The sequence below is a fragment of the Babylonia areolata genome, chromosome 11, assembly GCF_041734735.1.
Source record: "Babylonia areolata isolate BAREFJ2019XMU chromosome 11, ASM4173473v1, whole genome shotgun sequence".
NCBI classification, from domain to species: Eukaryota; Metazoa; Mollusca; class Gastropoda; order Neogastropoda; family Buccinidae; genus Babylonia; species Babylonia areolata.
Genome location: NC_134886.1, coordinates 12439397 through 12456821, shown reverse-complemented (window position 1 = coordinate 12456821; position 17425 = coordinate 12439397). Strand labels below are relative to the sequence as shown.

At 44.4% G+C, this 17425-nt stretch overlaps 1 protein-coding gene across 3 annotated transcripts in view; it reads right to left on the bottom strand.

Annotated features, from left to right (window-relative positions):
• LOC143287539 (D-2-hydroxyglutarate dehydrogenase, mitochondrial-like) overlaps nucleotides 1-14825 on the bottom strand; it is a 56572-nt gene extending 41747 nt beyond the window's left edge. The window contains exons 1-3 of one of the 3 annotated variants that reach the window (XR_013055977.1): nucleotides 14145-14825; nucleotides 12821-13018; nucleotides 1989-2182 (exon numbers count right to left, since the gene is read on the bottom strand). Coding sequence is in view for 2 of the 3 variants with exons in the window: in XM_076595590.1 (XP_076451705.1) it covers nucleotides 1989-2182; nucleotides 12821-13018; nucleotides 14145-14442 (690 nt within the window). In the remaining variant the exon portion in view is untranslated. The remainder of the gene's footprint in view (nucleotides 1-1988; nucleotides 2183-12820; nucleotides 13019-14144) is intronic. The other 2 variants (XM_076595590.1, XM_076595591.1) reach the window with 2 other exon arrangements.
• Nucleotides 14826-17425: the final 2600 nt, after the last annotated feature.

The window sequence follows — 17425 nt, the reverse complement described above, 5'->3', positions numbered from 1 at the left end:
GCGCCCATTAGCCCATGTGTGTCAATTGGCAACCCCTACATGGGGCTTGGTCAAGACAGGCAGTTTGGAATTAAGGCAACCCCTGCAGTATCCAATTCTCTGTTCCTGGGAGCTGGGCATGATCAGGGTGGGGTGGGGGGTGGGGGAGGGGAGGAGGGGGGAGACAGAAACATAGCTGTTTGTTGTATATCCCTCCCAAAACCTGGATGGGGTCAGGCTGGTTTTCCTTTGACCCTGGCCCCTAAGTTGGACTCCATGGTGGGTGGGTAAGGGAGGGACAAATCTGAATGATTCTTAACCATGACTTCCACTACAATCATTCCACCAAAAACAAAGAGGAAGAGAACAGGGATAGAAAGCAACTCTGAGTTGGACATTCGAGAGGTTTATGGTTTCTGGGCATCACGGCTGGTGGTGGAGGGTGGTGATGCTGACAAGCCCTTGTTGGCTCTCAGCCCTTTTGCCATCCAGAAGGGTTTCCAAGGATTGACCAGTACGCTGAAGTCCATTAAATGGTTGAGGAACAGCTCCTTCCTCGTCGAATGTTCACCTAAAAGACAATCTGAGCTACTGGTGAAGGCCAAATGAACCATAGATTGGGCCGTGAAGGTCTCCCCTCACAAAGCACTGAACTGCTTGAAAGGAGTTATCCATTGCCTTGATCTGAATGGGTCTCTGAGGCTGAGATCAGAAAGGAATTAGCTCCTCAGGGAGTTACAGACATACAGAGTCATGGTCCACAAGGGTCAGACAGAATCCTGATCAACATATTTTTTCTTAACCTTTCATTGCCCTATTCTTCCAAAGGTCATCAGAGTGGGCTATTTGCAGGTGAACGTATCTCTGTACGTGCCATCGCCACTCTGGTGCCTTAAGTGCCAGAAGTTCGGCCACATACAGAAAGGAGGAAGTGGATACACGGAGTTTTCATGAAAGAAAAGGTGAAACTGTTCTCTATACAATGCTGAATTTTATCTATGCAGAGCTGGAGCCATCGCTGGATGCTGCCATACGTGCTGCCAGTTGTGTAGAGGGCGAAATCATCTACCAACACAGAGCTGTCTGATCCCTTCTGAATCGACTAGATGATGTCATTTATCTTGATGCTGAAGAGAGCCGGCGACAGAATGCTCCCTTGTGGAACACCCAGCTCCTGCTCATGAATGTCGGACAGAGTGGTGCCGACCCTCACCTGGGTGTGCATGTGTGTGCGCGTGTGTCTGTGTGCAAGCGTGCCTGTGTGCATGCATGGTTTGTGAGTGAGTGAGTTTGTGTGTGTGTGTGTGTGTATGTGTGTACATGTGTGTGTGTGTGTGTGTGTGTGTGTGTACATGTCTTCATGAATGAGTGTGTGTGTGTGTGTGTGTGTGTGTGTGTGTGTGTGTGTGTGTGTCCTCGCCTCGCACGTTGCTTTTTGTTATGTTGTGTGTTGGCGACTACTGTTGGTTACCAGTATTACAAATCTGATGATGCTGTGTGGAGGAGAAGAGGTGAGACTGAGAGAAAGAGAGAAAGAGAGAGACAGAGAGACAGAGACAGACAGACAGAGACAGAGAGTGAGAGACAGAGACAGAGAGAGGGGATTTTTGAAGGCTTGTGATGGTGCAATTTATATTGTTGTTTTTTTTTGTTTTTTGTTTTTCAAAGCTGCTGCTTATTACATCCATTCGATTCCAAAGATGACAAGAGGATTTGTTTCCTGAAGACTGAACATACTACATTCTGATTCTTATCATGAATTCTGTTAGTATTAACTTAGGTAGACAGACAGACAGAGAGAGGCAGAGTGAGGAGAGGTACTTTTGTATCTGTTTGCTGATGGAAGTCTGATCATGATTCTGACCAACCAGGAAATGTGAAGAAATCAAATAAACAATCAATATCTATTTATAAAGAAAAAAGTATGCACACACACACACACACACACACTCACACAAAACAGACATACATACACACATAAAAACACACATATACATATACAAACTCACAGCCTCTATTCCAAGCACACTCCCATGAAGGGAACCATATCTCAACAGTCTGACACCTCCTGCATTGGTTGCCAAGTTACCACCAATATGGCAGCTGCCCTTTGCACCCAGGTCAAGAGGCATGATCAGTCCTTGCTCACTGACATAGTCATCCAGTTTTGCCAGAATACATCCAGCCTCACATACTAATGTGCCTGAAAACACATAAAACAAGAGAAGCAAGGCTTTCAAGACTGACTTGTGATACCCACTTCATCCAACAATGAAGTCATGTAAAAAAAAAGAAAAAAAAAAAAAAGAGACACTACAAAGCAGATCATTAGGCAAAAAGACATACAACTTTATGTGACCTTAACCTTTGACCCCCAACTCCCCCTTAAAAAAAAAAATCAATTTCTGCCATGCTTCTGAAATCCTCTATTTCACTGCATTGTGACCTCAAATGTTGACCCCTCACAATGACTCTTTATAAGGGTTTTGTTCTCACCATGACAAATCTTTGTACCAACTTTGGTGAAGATTGTTTACAAGACCTTATCTCTTGCGCACAGAAACCTTTCCAAACAATGTCATGTGCCGTGCTGGATCTGGATAAGTACGTTGCTGAAGTCAAGATTGATTACATACAGTAGCAGGACTAGTGGTGTTGGCTCTGGGACATCTGCCTTACGCCAGTTGACTTGATGTCGTTATGAGACAGACTGTTCTTCTCCACTGCTGTTCTTATGTTGACATTGGCAGAAAATGTTTACTGTGTTTATGCTGACACAGCAGGATGACTGTGTGAGTCCATTTGCAAGCTGAAGCCACTTGGTTAAGCCATGATAGTTCTTCCAATCATTGTACTGAGCACTGACTACTATTTTGTTTCTCAGTTTGCCAGTGTTTCACTGTTTGATATCAAAGCCACTTATTCTATTATCTTGTTATTTCACATGCTGATATCAGTTGTAGTGCTACAGTGTGTTACACTGACTCTCAGTACTACCAATCTCAGTTGCTTAGTGTGTGTAGTATAGTGTTGTGGCCTCTACGTTAATGGACAACCACTTTTTTTCTTCTTCTTTTTTTTTTTTTTTTTTTTTCAGTTCAGTACTCTTCAAATGATTAAAATCATCGGACCCTAGGAGGATACATCTTTTACTGCCAATTTCAGTTGTATATCAATTTGTAGAAGGAAGTCTTGTTTAGTGTGCATGTGAAGGCATCTTAAAATAAAACAACAACAACAACAACAAAAAACAACAAAAAACAAACAAACAAAAAAATCCCCCATAAAATTATCTCCATAAAGTATGATAAACACAACTGAAAAATGAAATAGAAGGTTTATCTGGGGGAAAAAACCCAAGAAGAAACAGGCGTATACCTCACACACCACAATTATCATCTTAACAAATGCATGCAGGTCGAAACATATTTCAATTCACACACCAAAAATAACTGAAAACAAAATTTGAAAACACATTCACTTACCTAAGGCATGTGCCAAAATATCAGCAAACAAACTATTAAACAATTACTATATACTCATCAACACATCCTATGGTAATGCACTAGGTAATAAAATCAAACAGAAACCACACAGACACACATGCTTGCATGAACATGCATGCATGCACTCACACACACACACACACACACACACACACACACACACACACAGAGAGAGAGAGAGAGAGAGAGAGAGAGAGAGAGAGAGAGAGAGAGAGACTCATAAGAGCAGATGTGGGAAAGGGAAAAGGCAATGACGAAAACAAAAGCATGGTACAGCAAGGAAATGGAGGGCAAAGGGAGAGGAGGAGGAGGGAAGGAGGGGGTAGGGGTGGGTGTGTGTGTGTGTGTGTGTGTGTGTGTGTGTGTGTGTGTGTGTGTGTGTGTGTGTGTAGGGACATTGATAATAGCATACTTCTATTGTTCCAAAATGTGTGTAGTCTTGACAGTTTTCATTGCTATTTCAGTTTTGTTTCAAACACCTTGGACACCAGGACTTCATTTGGTAGGTTTTTTCATTTGTTTGTTTGCATGCTTGTTTCTGTTGTTATTTTGTCTTTTGTTGAAACATTCACAATGATAAAGCAATATTCTGTGTGATCAAGAAATGTAAAATTACACAGCTGAAATACACTTCATTGTTCAACCAACTTAAAATAATGATCTGTATATCCCATAAATTCAAAATGCTGTCAACAGAAAACTTAGTAAATTTCCTTTCTGGAAAAAAAAAAAGAAAGAAAAAAAAAGAAAGAAAGAAAAATGTATGGTTTGCATACTTTTGACAAAAAATGTAGCCTACAGAAATTTTTATTAATCTGTACCCATTTTCACAGAAAATTCCCTGGCAGAGGCCCTGCAGCAGGGAAAAAAATACGTTTCCCTGGTAGTAAATGGGTTAACAGTCTTTTGTTTTTGTTGTCTATTTCTTTTACATGTTCAATGATTTTCATACTCACAGACCAATTTTTCGGGTCAAAAGTATTTTTATCAATATTTGTATCAGATGGAAATAGTGGCCCCCAAAACTGTATAACTAAAAAATAAGGAGCTGCATGGTCACTAAAGCTGGCTGCACTGACAAAGAGATAAACCTGTATGTTAAATATAAGACTCCTAGTGTTACAGTCTGCACATACACACAACGTGGTCACATGAACTTATCTCTGAATGTAGGGATAGTACACAGAGGTTATAGGTCAGCAAGATCACTGTGTCACTGACCTAGCTGTCATGATGGGGTAGACTGGTATTTAAGTTTGTGTTATGGTTTTAAGTATTGTGATATGATATGTGCATCATGTAGGTAGTGTGATGTATTTATGATGAGTGTTATGTTATGTACAATGATTTTGTATGTATGTATGAACATAAATTAGGGTTGGGTCATCTGTGTAAGTTTTCGTTTAAGTGCTAAAAAGGAAGAGTTTGAATCATATTCCATGTTTGTTGATGTATTCGTATGTCAAACTGATGCAAACTATGCTTGTCAGTTTGCTCTGTTTGGCTAAATTTCAGATGGCAATGCAGAGAAAATGTGCCCATCCAAGTCTGCCCTGCTTTAGCCAACCAAATGCCATTAATGGCTACAAGCAATAACTCATTCAATGGCCAGCAAGAATGCCCAATGTGAACCATGACAGAGATCACGGGGATGAACGAGTGGGCACTTGAGTTTGACATGAAACGTATATATCACCAAACAGGGAGTATAATTCAAACTCCTCCTTTCGCCAGTTTTGATGTCATATACTGTACCATGTCAAACTGATGCAGAATTTAAAGTAAATGGAGGAAGGCAACACCTGCTGGTTAGCACAGAGAGCCTTTGTAACAGCTGTGTTAGCCGCAACAAAAGTAATTCCCTTGGCACCATCAGCCCTGGTCATATGGAAATCCCTGATGTAGAAATTGATAAAGGGATTCTAGGACCACTAGAAGGCTGCCCCCAATACAGTAACATGCTGCAGAGGCAGAGGGTGCTGAAAAGTGGCCGAAGTGGCAAAGGCCTGCACATCATGTGCTCAGGGATTGAGAAAGCTGAGATGTCTGTGAGCATGACAGTAAGCTCAGAGAATAACCTGGAAAATCCAGCGAGAAATTGTCCCTACAGCAATGTCTGTCTTGTAATTCTCATTAATGGGGAAAGAGAAAAAGTCTCTGAGAGGAACATCTAAGGCGAGACCTACCCAGATGTATTTAAGGCCCCTGACTGGGCAAAGATGGCTATCCTCATCTTCCCAGGCTAAAATATCAGAGAAGGGTCTGATCCTCAGGAAGGAGGAGGGCACATCTGGGTCCTGGTTCATAGCTAAAATCTCCTGAAGGAAATGGAGAGTGATGGATCCATCTCTGCGGAAGGCCATGTCCTGAGGCAATCCACTATGACTATGTATTTCACTTTTGCATCGGCCTGTGGCCAGCAAGAGGAGAAAAAAAAAGGGGGGGGGGGAGGTGGGGAGGGGGGAGGGGAAGGGGGACGTCATGAACCATACACACTCCAACCATTTTGTCCCGCGAACATCATAATCAAAGACTCAGTGTGTGTCTGGCAAAGGGCCTTTGACTAGGCCAAGATGAGCCAGTGGTCTTAGGTACACACAGAGGCGAATGGACTCCATTCTGACCAGGGATACCAATTCCCACACCACCTTGGTAAATAGGAAATGGGCAAGAGAAAGATGTAAGGGGGAGGGCCAAGAACTGGAATACCGTCTCTCCACATGAACCTCAGGTACTGCCAGAATGCCAGGTGAATGATATGGTAATACGCATCCTCCAGGTTGATACAGGTAGCCCAATTGTACTGTTGAGCAGTCTCTCGAATCTGTGCCTGTGTGTCCATCTTGAATTTGACCCTGGGGAGGAATATGTGAGGGGGGGACAAGTTCAGGATCAATCGCCACCCTCCAAAGACGTTAGGAATCATGAACAGGTGGCCACAAAACCCCAGATCAGGTCCAAGAGTTGTGATATCACACCTTTTAGAAGCAGTTGCGTTATCTCCATCTCTAAGAACTGGGCAAATAAGGAGGAGGAGTGGGTCTTAGTAAGTAAATCACTGTCCCAACAATGACAAAGGTGGGTAAAGTCAATGTAAAAGGCCAATCACGGTCTCAGAAACTGAGCTGGCATGCTTTTTGACAGCTGGCATGCTTTTTGACAGCTAAGAGCATTTGGGAGTGAGGGTGAAGTTCTTTGATGAAATCCACTCCTTTCAGTCCTCTGCCCAAGGTAACATAATTATTCCAGATTCTAGCACAAATGCAGTCCAGTCGATGAGTCCCATCTCAGCCCTATGACTGATGAACTGGGATGCATACATCCCAAAGAGGGAGTGCTGCTGGGCCGGGATGGACCCCAAAGCAGCCCTCTCATCCAGCGTCACATCACTCCAGCACTGAATTAACCAGTTCAGTGCCAGAGAATTTTGTAAAAAAGTGCTCTCCCCTTGCCAGGGGATTTTGAGGATTCGGCGGTAATAAATAACAAAAAATTCTAGCACAAAAGCTATGGGTGATACAGAAAGAAAGTAAACGTTTTTGTGAAGAAAAATGAGTGAAGATTCTCTTTCTGGGCTCCTTTACCCAATTAGGTTGATTGTAGATAACTGTTCAGGCATGTAAAGTCAAGATAATGCTTTCTGTGCAACAAAAAAGCCTATTTCCCCCTCTACATAATAACATCATAAAGTAAAGAAACAAAATACAGCAAGAAATAGCATGCCTATTGTCAGATTATACCTGGAGAAGAAATTAAAACAGGATATAAGTTTATAAAAGCAAATCACAGCTTGTGCAGAAATGAAAGTAAATCACTGTCCCAACAATGACAAAGGTGGGTAAAGTCAATGTAAAAGGCCAATCACGGTCTCAGAAACTGAGCTGGCATGCTTTTTGACAGCTAAGAGCATTTGGGAGTGAGGGTGAAGTTCTTTGATGAAATCCACTCCTTTCAAGTTACACGTGGGCTGCTGTGCATCCAGTTTGCCACCTCAACAAGTCAATCATCTGATTCAGTGAAAAAAAGCGTGAAAAAACAAAAAGCATGTGTTTCACGACCAGCGCAGGTTCCATCCTGCACTTCGTGAAAATCATGGAACATTGGTGGTTGCCGATTCTACTGTCTGCTTTGAAATGTGAGCACACTCATTCCTAAAAGCCACACCCCCTTCATGAACTCTGGCTGACATTCGAGCTATCGCCTTACATCACTCCTCTCCCTCTCTTCCCTTTCTTCCATCACTCGCTGCTCATATTCTGTCAGTCATAGCCACTTGTTAAAAAAAAGCTGTCTGATTGGATAGATGAACTGAATTACCATAAAATGGGCCTGTCAGTTTCGTCACTGTCATTGTCAATCACCTTCATTTTCAAACCAATCATCAGACAAGAGAGATCCTTCTCTATCGCGAAATCTGTCCATGATCACAAGCAGAGCTTTCAGAATTGTGTAAATCTGCTGACTGAGAAAATTTGCTTTACTGGACACAGTTTTCAACGCATTGTTTTGCACATGATGCAACCCCCTTTTCCACATGCATATCACGTGGTCAGTTAGCAAATTATTATTCAGTAGAAAGGGGTCTTCTACCTGATGAATGTTCACTTAAATAGTATTTTTTATAATTCAGACACATCAAAATAACTGTTCAGAGTCTGTTTATGTGAATTGAACCAAACTCCAATGAAGGAAAAATCAGAACATACCCAGGACGTCAGTGGACGTTTTATAGGCACTATGACAATACTTTTTGCAGGACGTCAGCTGACGTCTTATAGGCACTCTACTGGTTAAAATGCAGGCTGGTATCTGCATCAGCTGCCGCTGTCAGACCTAAGGTCACTCTGTTTCCAAACAGATTCAGCTGTGGGTCGCTGAAGAGGGTTTGAGGGTCAGAAGAGGTGAATCCATACTCCGAGGAACAGGGTGCTGTTCCCACAACAGGCTGGCCCAGTCAAGGATGGATTAAATGAAAGTGTATGCCAACCGACAACAATAGGCCAACATGTCTCACTCAGCCATGGTATTGAATGAAAGACTGGCTGGGTGGGGGGTTGTGGGGGGGCGGGGGGGTGTAGACTGCAGGCTCCCCTGACCCAGGTGGGGCAACCTGGAGGTGGTTGGTCCTGAAATGGAGGCACAAGTGGCCATGGAAGTCCCACAGGGTGACCCTGAAGGAGAGGTGCTAGTGACCAAGGAGGTTGGCTTGACCAACAAATGGTCAATCCTGCCTGTTGGGGCAGCATGTAGGAGGTGTTGGGCTGGTTCCGGGGAGAGAACAAGGGGCCACATCTCTGTCCTCTCGACTGCCCAGCGTGCACCAAAGGTGCACACCAATATGGGTAGAATGGGGGAATCCACGCGTGGGTGCCAGCCATCCTGTGACCCCATCGCCAAGGCTCATTGGCACCTGGACCTCCAGGAAGAGACAAATCTGGCCAAGTCGGAGGGAGGTCCTGTCCAACTTGGTTGTTGGACCCACTGGTAGACCAATAGGCTGACCGCCTGGAGTTTCCTCAGATGCATGGGCCTCTCCCAGCAGGGGAGACCAGCCGGATAGCAGGATCACCGGATGTGCAGGTTAGGTCCTCTCATCCAGTAACCCCTCCCATGGAAATACTGGGGTGACTTGGCCTGGGGTGGGCATAGGAGAGCTACCCTCCCACCCCCAAAGCCAGGGCTTTCCCCCAACTAGGGAGGTGTGACGGGGGCTTGGCATGAGAGGGAGGAAGGGAGGTAGCCACACCTTCACTGAGAGCCATTTCAGTGTACTGTTTGAGATAAAGAGGGCAGACACGAAATCCCCCTGTGGGGAAGTGTCCCACCCCATTTACATAATACTCACAGTAGACAGATTTGCTATCCCCAGGAATCTCCCTCCCGCAGGGAAAACTTGGGAGGTGGCACTCGACCCCGTTTCCTCTTGGTCCCCCTCATGACCAATTTTGAGGGTCGAGCGCCATATCCGCCACCTGCGTCCAAAGACAAATCACCATGACCCAATGTGGGAAAAGCTATGAGCTCGGGGCCTGGGAAATGCTCCAAATGGAGCCTTACCCATCAACATGGATCTGACCACTGTGTGATAGCATGCAAGGCATATTGGACAACACGAATTTACCCAGAATGCAGCAAGGCTGAAGTGAAAGTAAAAACAAGATCAATATAGATTAAGAAACAAAGAAAGTGACTGAAACGATGTCAGAGATAACACAAAGGTTATAAAGACAAGCTGCATGCAACAAAACAGGCCAAATGAACAGGATAAAAAAAATTTTTAAAGCCAAAAAAAAAAAAAGAAAAGAAAAAAAAAGCGTTAGACAAGACAGAGCAGAAAACATGACAGCCTGGCCAAAAGGAATGAGTCATCACTTGTAGCAGTTAATGGCATTTGATTGGCTAAAGCAGGGGTGGACTTGAATGGGCGTGTTTTCACTGTGTTGCCATGCAAAATTTGGCTGGAGCAAAACGACAGGCCCAGTTTGCATCATTTTGACATGGTACAGTACATGACACCAAATGCATGTTTGTACAAATTACATGATTACATTATCATTAATATACTTGGACACAATGGGCAGGAGACTGGGGGAAATGGGGGAGGCTGGGGTGGTGAGGGTGGGGTGGGGTTCCAGTTTAGAATTTCAGTTGTATAATAAACAGTTGAAAGTTATTCTGAGCTCAGCAACTTTGTGATGCTTATAAATTTGATAATTTGTGTTTAAGCACAGGAAGATGCAAAAGTGGCCTTATAATCAGCTTAATAATGATGATAATGATAACCACAGCAACAACAACAACAAAAAAAAACAACAATAAAACAACCACCAGAAGAAGGAATCATTTTTAAAGGATACTCCTCAAGTGTTATTTACAGCTCTGTATCACTGTATGTATCACAAGAAGAGATTACAATAATGGAAAGGAAAATGAGAGAATAAATTCATACACTCACACTCACACACACATACACACACATGCACGTGCGCGCGCACGCACACACAAATGTACACAGAAAACCAAAAGATACACTCACTCTTTTGCACAGTCTGCCTCCCCCCACACTCCCCCAAATCCATACACTCAGATATCCATACACTCACAGACACATGCAGAGGCATGGAACGAGTGAGTGTTTTTTACGCTATGTCGCAACCACACAACAGATCCAAATGTGTCATGAAAAAAGCAGTGTAGAGACAGCCAACAGGTCAGGTGGAAACAGTAAATCACAGCAGTGGTAGTTTTGCTTTAACAGCTAAATTCTGACAGCAAATTGTGGGTAGTTTTTGCTACTGCTGGCTTTTTTTTCCTTCTCATTCCCTAACACACACACACACACACACCACTATCACTATTATTTTTACTATTATCATTGTTGCTTATAGTCCAGCTGATCACATATGGCCCTATCAGGACTGCCTAACTCCACAAATGTCCAACTGCATTAAACACAAAACTGTCAAATACACATACAAAAACAAAACAAAACAAACAAACAAAAACAAAAAAACCCTGACCACATTAAGATAAACCTGCAAAATGGAGTCCCACAGAGATCTGTTTTAGGCCCAGTTCTCTTCACACTGTACACTGCTCCTCTCGCTGAAATTATCAACCACCACAATGTTAGTCATCATTCTGATGCTGATGACACTCAACTTCAGAAGAGTGATACCCCTGAAAAATTGTCCTTGCTCTTGCAAGAAACATCTGAATGCTTCCTGGACATTCAAAACTGTATGACTCTAAATAAGTTACAATTGAACGCAGACAAAACCGAAGCAATGATCATTGGAACTAAACAAAAACTCTCTTCCATCACAGCTGACAAAATCAAACTTGGCAGTACATCCATCCCTCTTTCCAGCTCAGTCAGAAACCTCGGTGTTGTCCTTGTCCATGCAAAAATGTATCAGTCAGACATGTCAATCCTGCTACTGTCAATTGTGACGCATCAGTTCCATTCGGAAATATCCGACGCAACATCTAGACTTGTTGTTTCTCTCATTCTCTCTTGCCTTGACTACTGTAACTCTCTATTATCTGGTTTGCCTGCTTCATCCATTCAGTCCCTTCAGCACAAACAAAACTCTGCTGCCCCACTCGTCCCCAGAAAGAAAAGATCTGAGCACATCACTCCTATTTTGCAACATCTCCATGGGCTCCCTGTCTCACACAGAATAAAGTATAAGATCAGCACTCTATGTTATATGCACTCTATGTTATAAATGTGTTCACAAATCTGCCCCTTCCTTAGTTCCTATCTTTGTGGCTGCCTTCACCTCTACACTCCATCTCGCTCTCTACAATCGGTTTCGGATCCACTCTATTTATGCATACCCAGATTCAAACACTCTACTCTTGGCCGCTGTTCTTTCCCTATCTCTGGACCCTGTATTTGGAATGAACTTCCTCTTTCGCTTCGTCAGGTCTCTGCACTCAGCTCTTTCACGTCTGGCCTTAAAACCCACCTCTTCACAAGATAGCCTCCCTCCCCTACCTCTTTCTTGTCTTCAGTTTCTTCAGTTTTAGAGTTATGCATGCATGTGAGTGGCTGGTGTGAAAGTGCTTAGATTTGTCAATGCACAAGATTCAGTGCTATATAAATGCCACTGTTATTATTATTATTATTGTTAATGACACATTACCTCCACCAATTGGCTCCTTTGGGCAAACAAGACTAGGCAGTGCCAAGGACATCAGCCATTCCGCTTAATCCATCATCCCAAGATAACAAAAAAAAAAGAAAAAAAAAAAAGAAAAAAGAAAAAAAAAAGGAAAACACAATACTTCAAAGCCAAACAAAAACAATACATAAAAAAGGTCATATAGGCAAATAATACCGCAGAATGGGCAGCCAGTGCCCATCCCAGTGATCACAATCTTACTACCTAATTGCCAGAGCAAAACAGCGGAGATAGTACATCATAGACTGCGGAAAAGAGAAAAAAAAAGTGTCAAGATTTGCTAGAAAAAAGAAAGAGAATGGTGAAGGCCGAAATAAAGAGAGCAATAGAAAAGAGGAGATTTCTTGCACATACTTTCCAGAAGGTAGGGATGCTAACACACACACACACACACACACACACACACACACACACACCATATAATGTTAGTTGGAATGGAAAGGCGCAAATCTAAAGACTACTACTACACACATGCAAACGTGTATCTGAGTTTGATGATCTATAAGCTAATGGCCTGAAGGTCAGATTGTTCATGGCTGGGTCCTGGTATGCAAATCTGAATCCACCCATTTTAACAGATTTAAATTAACAACAGGGTCAAGAAAAAGAAGAAAAAAACCACCTGAGATCAAAGGAATTGCTTACCAGAGACTTTGTCAAGGCTGATAATGTTGTTCATCAGCTGCATGGAAACAATGACTTCATCAAACACAGGCACACTTCCACCCACCAATCCTGTGTTCCCTCCCTGTGGTACCACCGCCAGACCTCGGTCATGACAGTAGCTGATAACGGCAGATACTTCTTCTGTTGTTTTAGGACGTAACAGTATCTTGCTGGATCCTATACATAGACATTTTTAGATTGTTATATCAAAACTATGCATTACAATAAAAAAGAAATATGCATGTACTTATACGAAGGCACATAATTCAAACTATCGCTAATTGTGCCACCCATCAGCTGGCATACAGGTAAATGAGGAATACAGGAATACAGAGAGAGAAACTTGTTCCACCTCCAACACACACACACACACACACACACACACACACACACACACACACACACTGTATACCTACACTCTGGAGTTCGGAATAAACTCTACACTTTGTAGGACCGACCCACAAGCCACAGACTTCACACATTCAGAACCTCCACATCAACCATACAAGTTTCAGTTTCAAAGGATACATAAACCAAATTTGTTTTGAAATAAAGTGCGAGCAGATCCATGACGAATACACAGACTCACTGCACTTGTCAGGCCTTGACAGCCTTCCACAGGTATGTACAAAACATATTTCAACCCTGTCAGTGCCAAGCCTATTTTATGCTATTTGCCAAGAGGTTTTTGGTTACATAGGGCAATGATTAAAAACAAATTCTAGATTACAAACTACCGAAAGAAAGTATAAATAACTTGTACTTTTCTGAAAGGAGAATTAACACATCATTCAGTTATGTCAATTTCAAATGATTTTAACAGTTTTTCAGTTGAAAAATTCTTACAGTTACAATGAATGATGCAGACTGATAGTTCTGTCTTGAGGCACATTTTTTGCACACTGGAAGGGATGGAAATTTCCATGCGGGGGCACTAATGGGGTTAAACTAAAATGAAATGGGGGAAAAAAGCAAAATAGTAAATACACTGGAATCTAATAAAAAAAGAAAGATACATGAAAGGCAAATTATGATTAAAAAAAGAAAAGAAAAATAATGATTCACATTCAATGAACTTGTGCAATTCCACACACAATGCATACTCACAAAAGTGCACACACACACACACACACACACACACACACACACACACACTGCACATGCACCAATATGAAGTATTACAAACAATAAAGATCAAGCCTCCACCAACACACACAGAGAATATATATAATATTATATATATCCACACAGACACAGTCGTACACTGACACAGACACAGACACACGCGCACACACAGAAGCACCTTTCACTGTTCTTAGCCAGTCTGTGTTGTAACCCTCAAGCTCTGACTCGTCCGTGATGACCCTGCCCGACAACAGCCTTTCCAGGCAGGACACATCCCCGTCTGTCAGGGTGGCGAACGGTCCACGTTTTAACTTGGGGTACCGCTGGCTTGTCAGTTTCATCTCGGACCTGCGATACCCCCCTCCTTGTGTCTGAATGTTTCTGGTGAGCACAGGGTGACAGGACGAACACACAAGCGACGAAATTCTGCTCATTATAGTTGATGCCGCGAAGAATTTTCTGTTAAGTGCTGACATTCTGATTGTAGAGGTTACGACACTAACGTCGATACCTTTCAGGTCTGAAGTCGAGTGCTGTCAACACGCAGAAGATAAGAGAGTAGGCTCCCCTGTGACGTCGCAGTGATCGCTCTTCTTCCGTCGTCTGCTTATGATATCATTTTCTGTTTTCAAAATAATGTGTGTGTGTGTGTGCTTGTGTAAAGGAAAGGAGGAGAAATTGTGTTCACTGCCGCGTACAGAGGACGTGACATGGGATCGATGGGAACACGCAGTTAAGTGTCTATCACTTCAGTGATGTGTCTTAGGCAGTGTTGCTCGAATTTCCCCAGAATCAGTTGACTGCATCTCTCGGGCCAGCATCAGTAGATGACGCCTGGCTAAAACCATGAAAGAAAGTGTATAGTAGACCTACAGCTATGTTATAAACCTGAGAATGGACCTCCAGAGCAGCACTGAGAAGCATCAATATATCCACAATAAATATACATGCAACTTGAAATGCTCCATTTTCATGGCTTTTCATATCCTGTTCTCACTGAGGCCCCAGTGTCATTGTCACAAGGCAAGGGGGTCAGGATAGTGTGTCCTGCAACAGGCATGGACAACTGAACACCTCCACCTACATGATTCAGTCGATCAGCAGCGTAACTGCAGGTTCTCCTCAGTCCAGTCAGCGACTGATAAACGGACGTCTACAGCTCCTTACAAACTGACTGATGGTACTGGGACAGCAGCACGAACTAGGGTATGCCCGTGGATGTTCCGTCAATATTCAGTGGAGATAATTGAGGGGCGTGTGGGTAGTACCACAGAAACTGGCACGGCACGAAACACGTGCAAGTGTGTGTGGGGGGGCGGGGGGGGGGGGGGGGGGGGGGGGGGGGGGGGGGGGGGGGGGGGGGGGGGGGGGGGAGAGAACAAGAACAAAAAATCTGCACAGAATGGTCTGAACGCACTGACGTCTCCTTGAGAAAGTTCAGTTTCAGTGGCTCAAGGAGGCGTCACTGCGTTCGGACAAATCCATATACGCTACACTACATCTGCCAAGCAGATGCCTGAGAAAGTGAAAATGAAGTTAAATGACTGATGTATATGACAGTACTTTCCAGTTCGCGCGCGCGACATGTACACGTGTCAATTTCTTACGTGAATAGTCGATCAGAGCTTCTCATCGAGCAGGACAACCAGCTGAAAACAGAAAAGGCCGCAGCCAACACCTTTGCGGAACTATACCGAGAGGAGACGGTGCGATCCACATGTCCAGACAGCGCATCAAGCAGGTACGAGAGGAAACCACAAAACTTATGACATCAGACCCACATGGCATAGATGACAGCTGTACGAGCGAACCACTAACCATGAAGGAGCTGAAACAAGGCATTCGCAAGCTGAAGCCCAAGAAAGCTCCAGGGCCTGATGGTGTCACTGGCGACATGCTGAAGCACCTGGGACCAGCATCCAGAACAGTGCTGCTTCAGATCTTCAATTACAGCTGGACAGCAGGAGTTGTGCCTTCCATCTGGAAAGAGGCAGAGATCATCCCGATCCCAAAGAAGGGAAAGAACAAGAAGGACCCCCACAGCTACAGACCAATCAGCCTTCTGAGCTGTGTCGGCAAGTTGCTGGAAAGGATGGTCAACCGCCGCCTCACCTTCCTCCTGGAAACACAGAACATCCTTTCACCTACCCAGACCGGCTACAGAAAATTCCGAAACACAGAAGATCAACTAGCCCTCCTTGTCCAGGACATCGAAAACTCTTTTCAGGAGAAGAAGAAGACACTGGCCGTGTTTTTTGACCTGTCGAGAGCGTTTGACAAAGTGTGAAAGGAGGGCCTCATCCTGAAACTTCTCCAAGCCGGCGTACATAGCAAGATGTACATGTGGATCCAACACTACCTCTTCGGCAGGACCGCAAAGGTCAAACTAGACGGCTTCCACAGCAGAAAGGTCAAGCTACGTGAGGGTGTCCCCCAGGGAGGAGTGCTTTCCCCAACATTGTTTCTGTTGTATATCAACGACATCAGAGACAACATCACGAAGCACGTCTCCAACAGTCTGCACGCAGACGACCTGGCAGTATGGACATCCGCTGAACACACCAGCACGGCCTCCTACCGGCTTCAGGAAGTCGTCAGCAACATCACTACATGGACAGAAGACTGGGGTCTTGAGCTCAACACCACAAAAACCAACGCAACACTTTTCTCTCTCTCCACCGCCAACGAACAAGTCAAGCTGAAGCTCCAGGGACAGGTCTTGCCCCAGACGAATATACCAACATTCCTTGGTGTCAGGTTGGACACCCGCCTGACCTGGAGGCCCCAGATTGAGGAGATGGAGAGGAAAGGCATCCGCAAGCTAGCCCTGCTGAAGAAGCTGGCCGGGACGACTTGGGGAGCAGACAGCAGGCTTCTCGCCAGGGTCTACATGGGAGCGGTCAGACCCACCATGGAGTACGCCTCAACCTCGTGGGGCACAGCCTCAAAGACCAACAAGAGCCGGCTCGACAAAGTCCAAAATATGGGACAACGCCTCATACTTGGAGCCATTAGGTCCACGCCGATCCATGACATGGAGAAAACTGCTAACGTTGAGCCCCTGGAGAGAAGACGCGACCTGAAAGTCCTGATGCAGGGAGAGAAGCTCAGAAGACTGCCCTCACATCACCTACACCACAGACTGGAGCAGCCCACCAAGAACCGTCTCAAACGTCAGAGCCTCAACCACCAGTATAAAGCACTCAGAGCACAGCACAGCGATGTTCTGGCGGCTAAAGGGGAGTCTTGCACTGACCTTGCCTTGCCTGACTGGAGGCTTGACCAAGAGATAGAGGCCACCATCAGCCTCAGAGTTCCTGGCATCACCACCAAAGACCAGCAACCAGCTACTCTCAAGATCCTGACTCTGGCCATGATAGAGGAGTCCTACCCAGCCAGCTCCTGGACCCATGTATACACGGACGGATCAGCGGAGGAAGCCACACATAACGGAGGCAG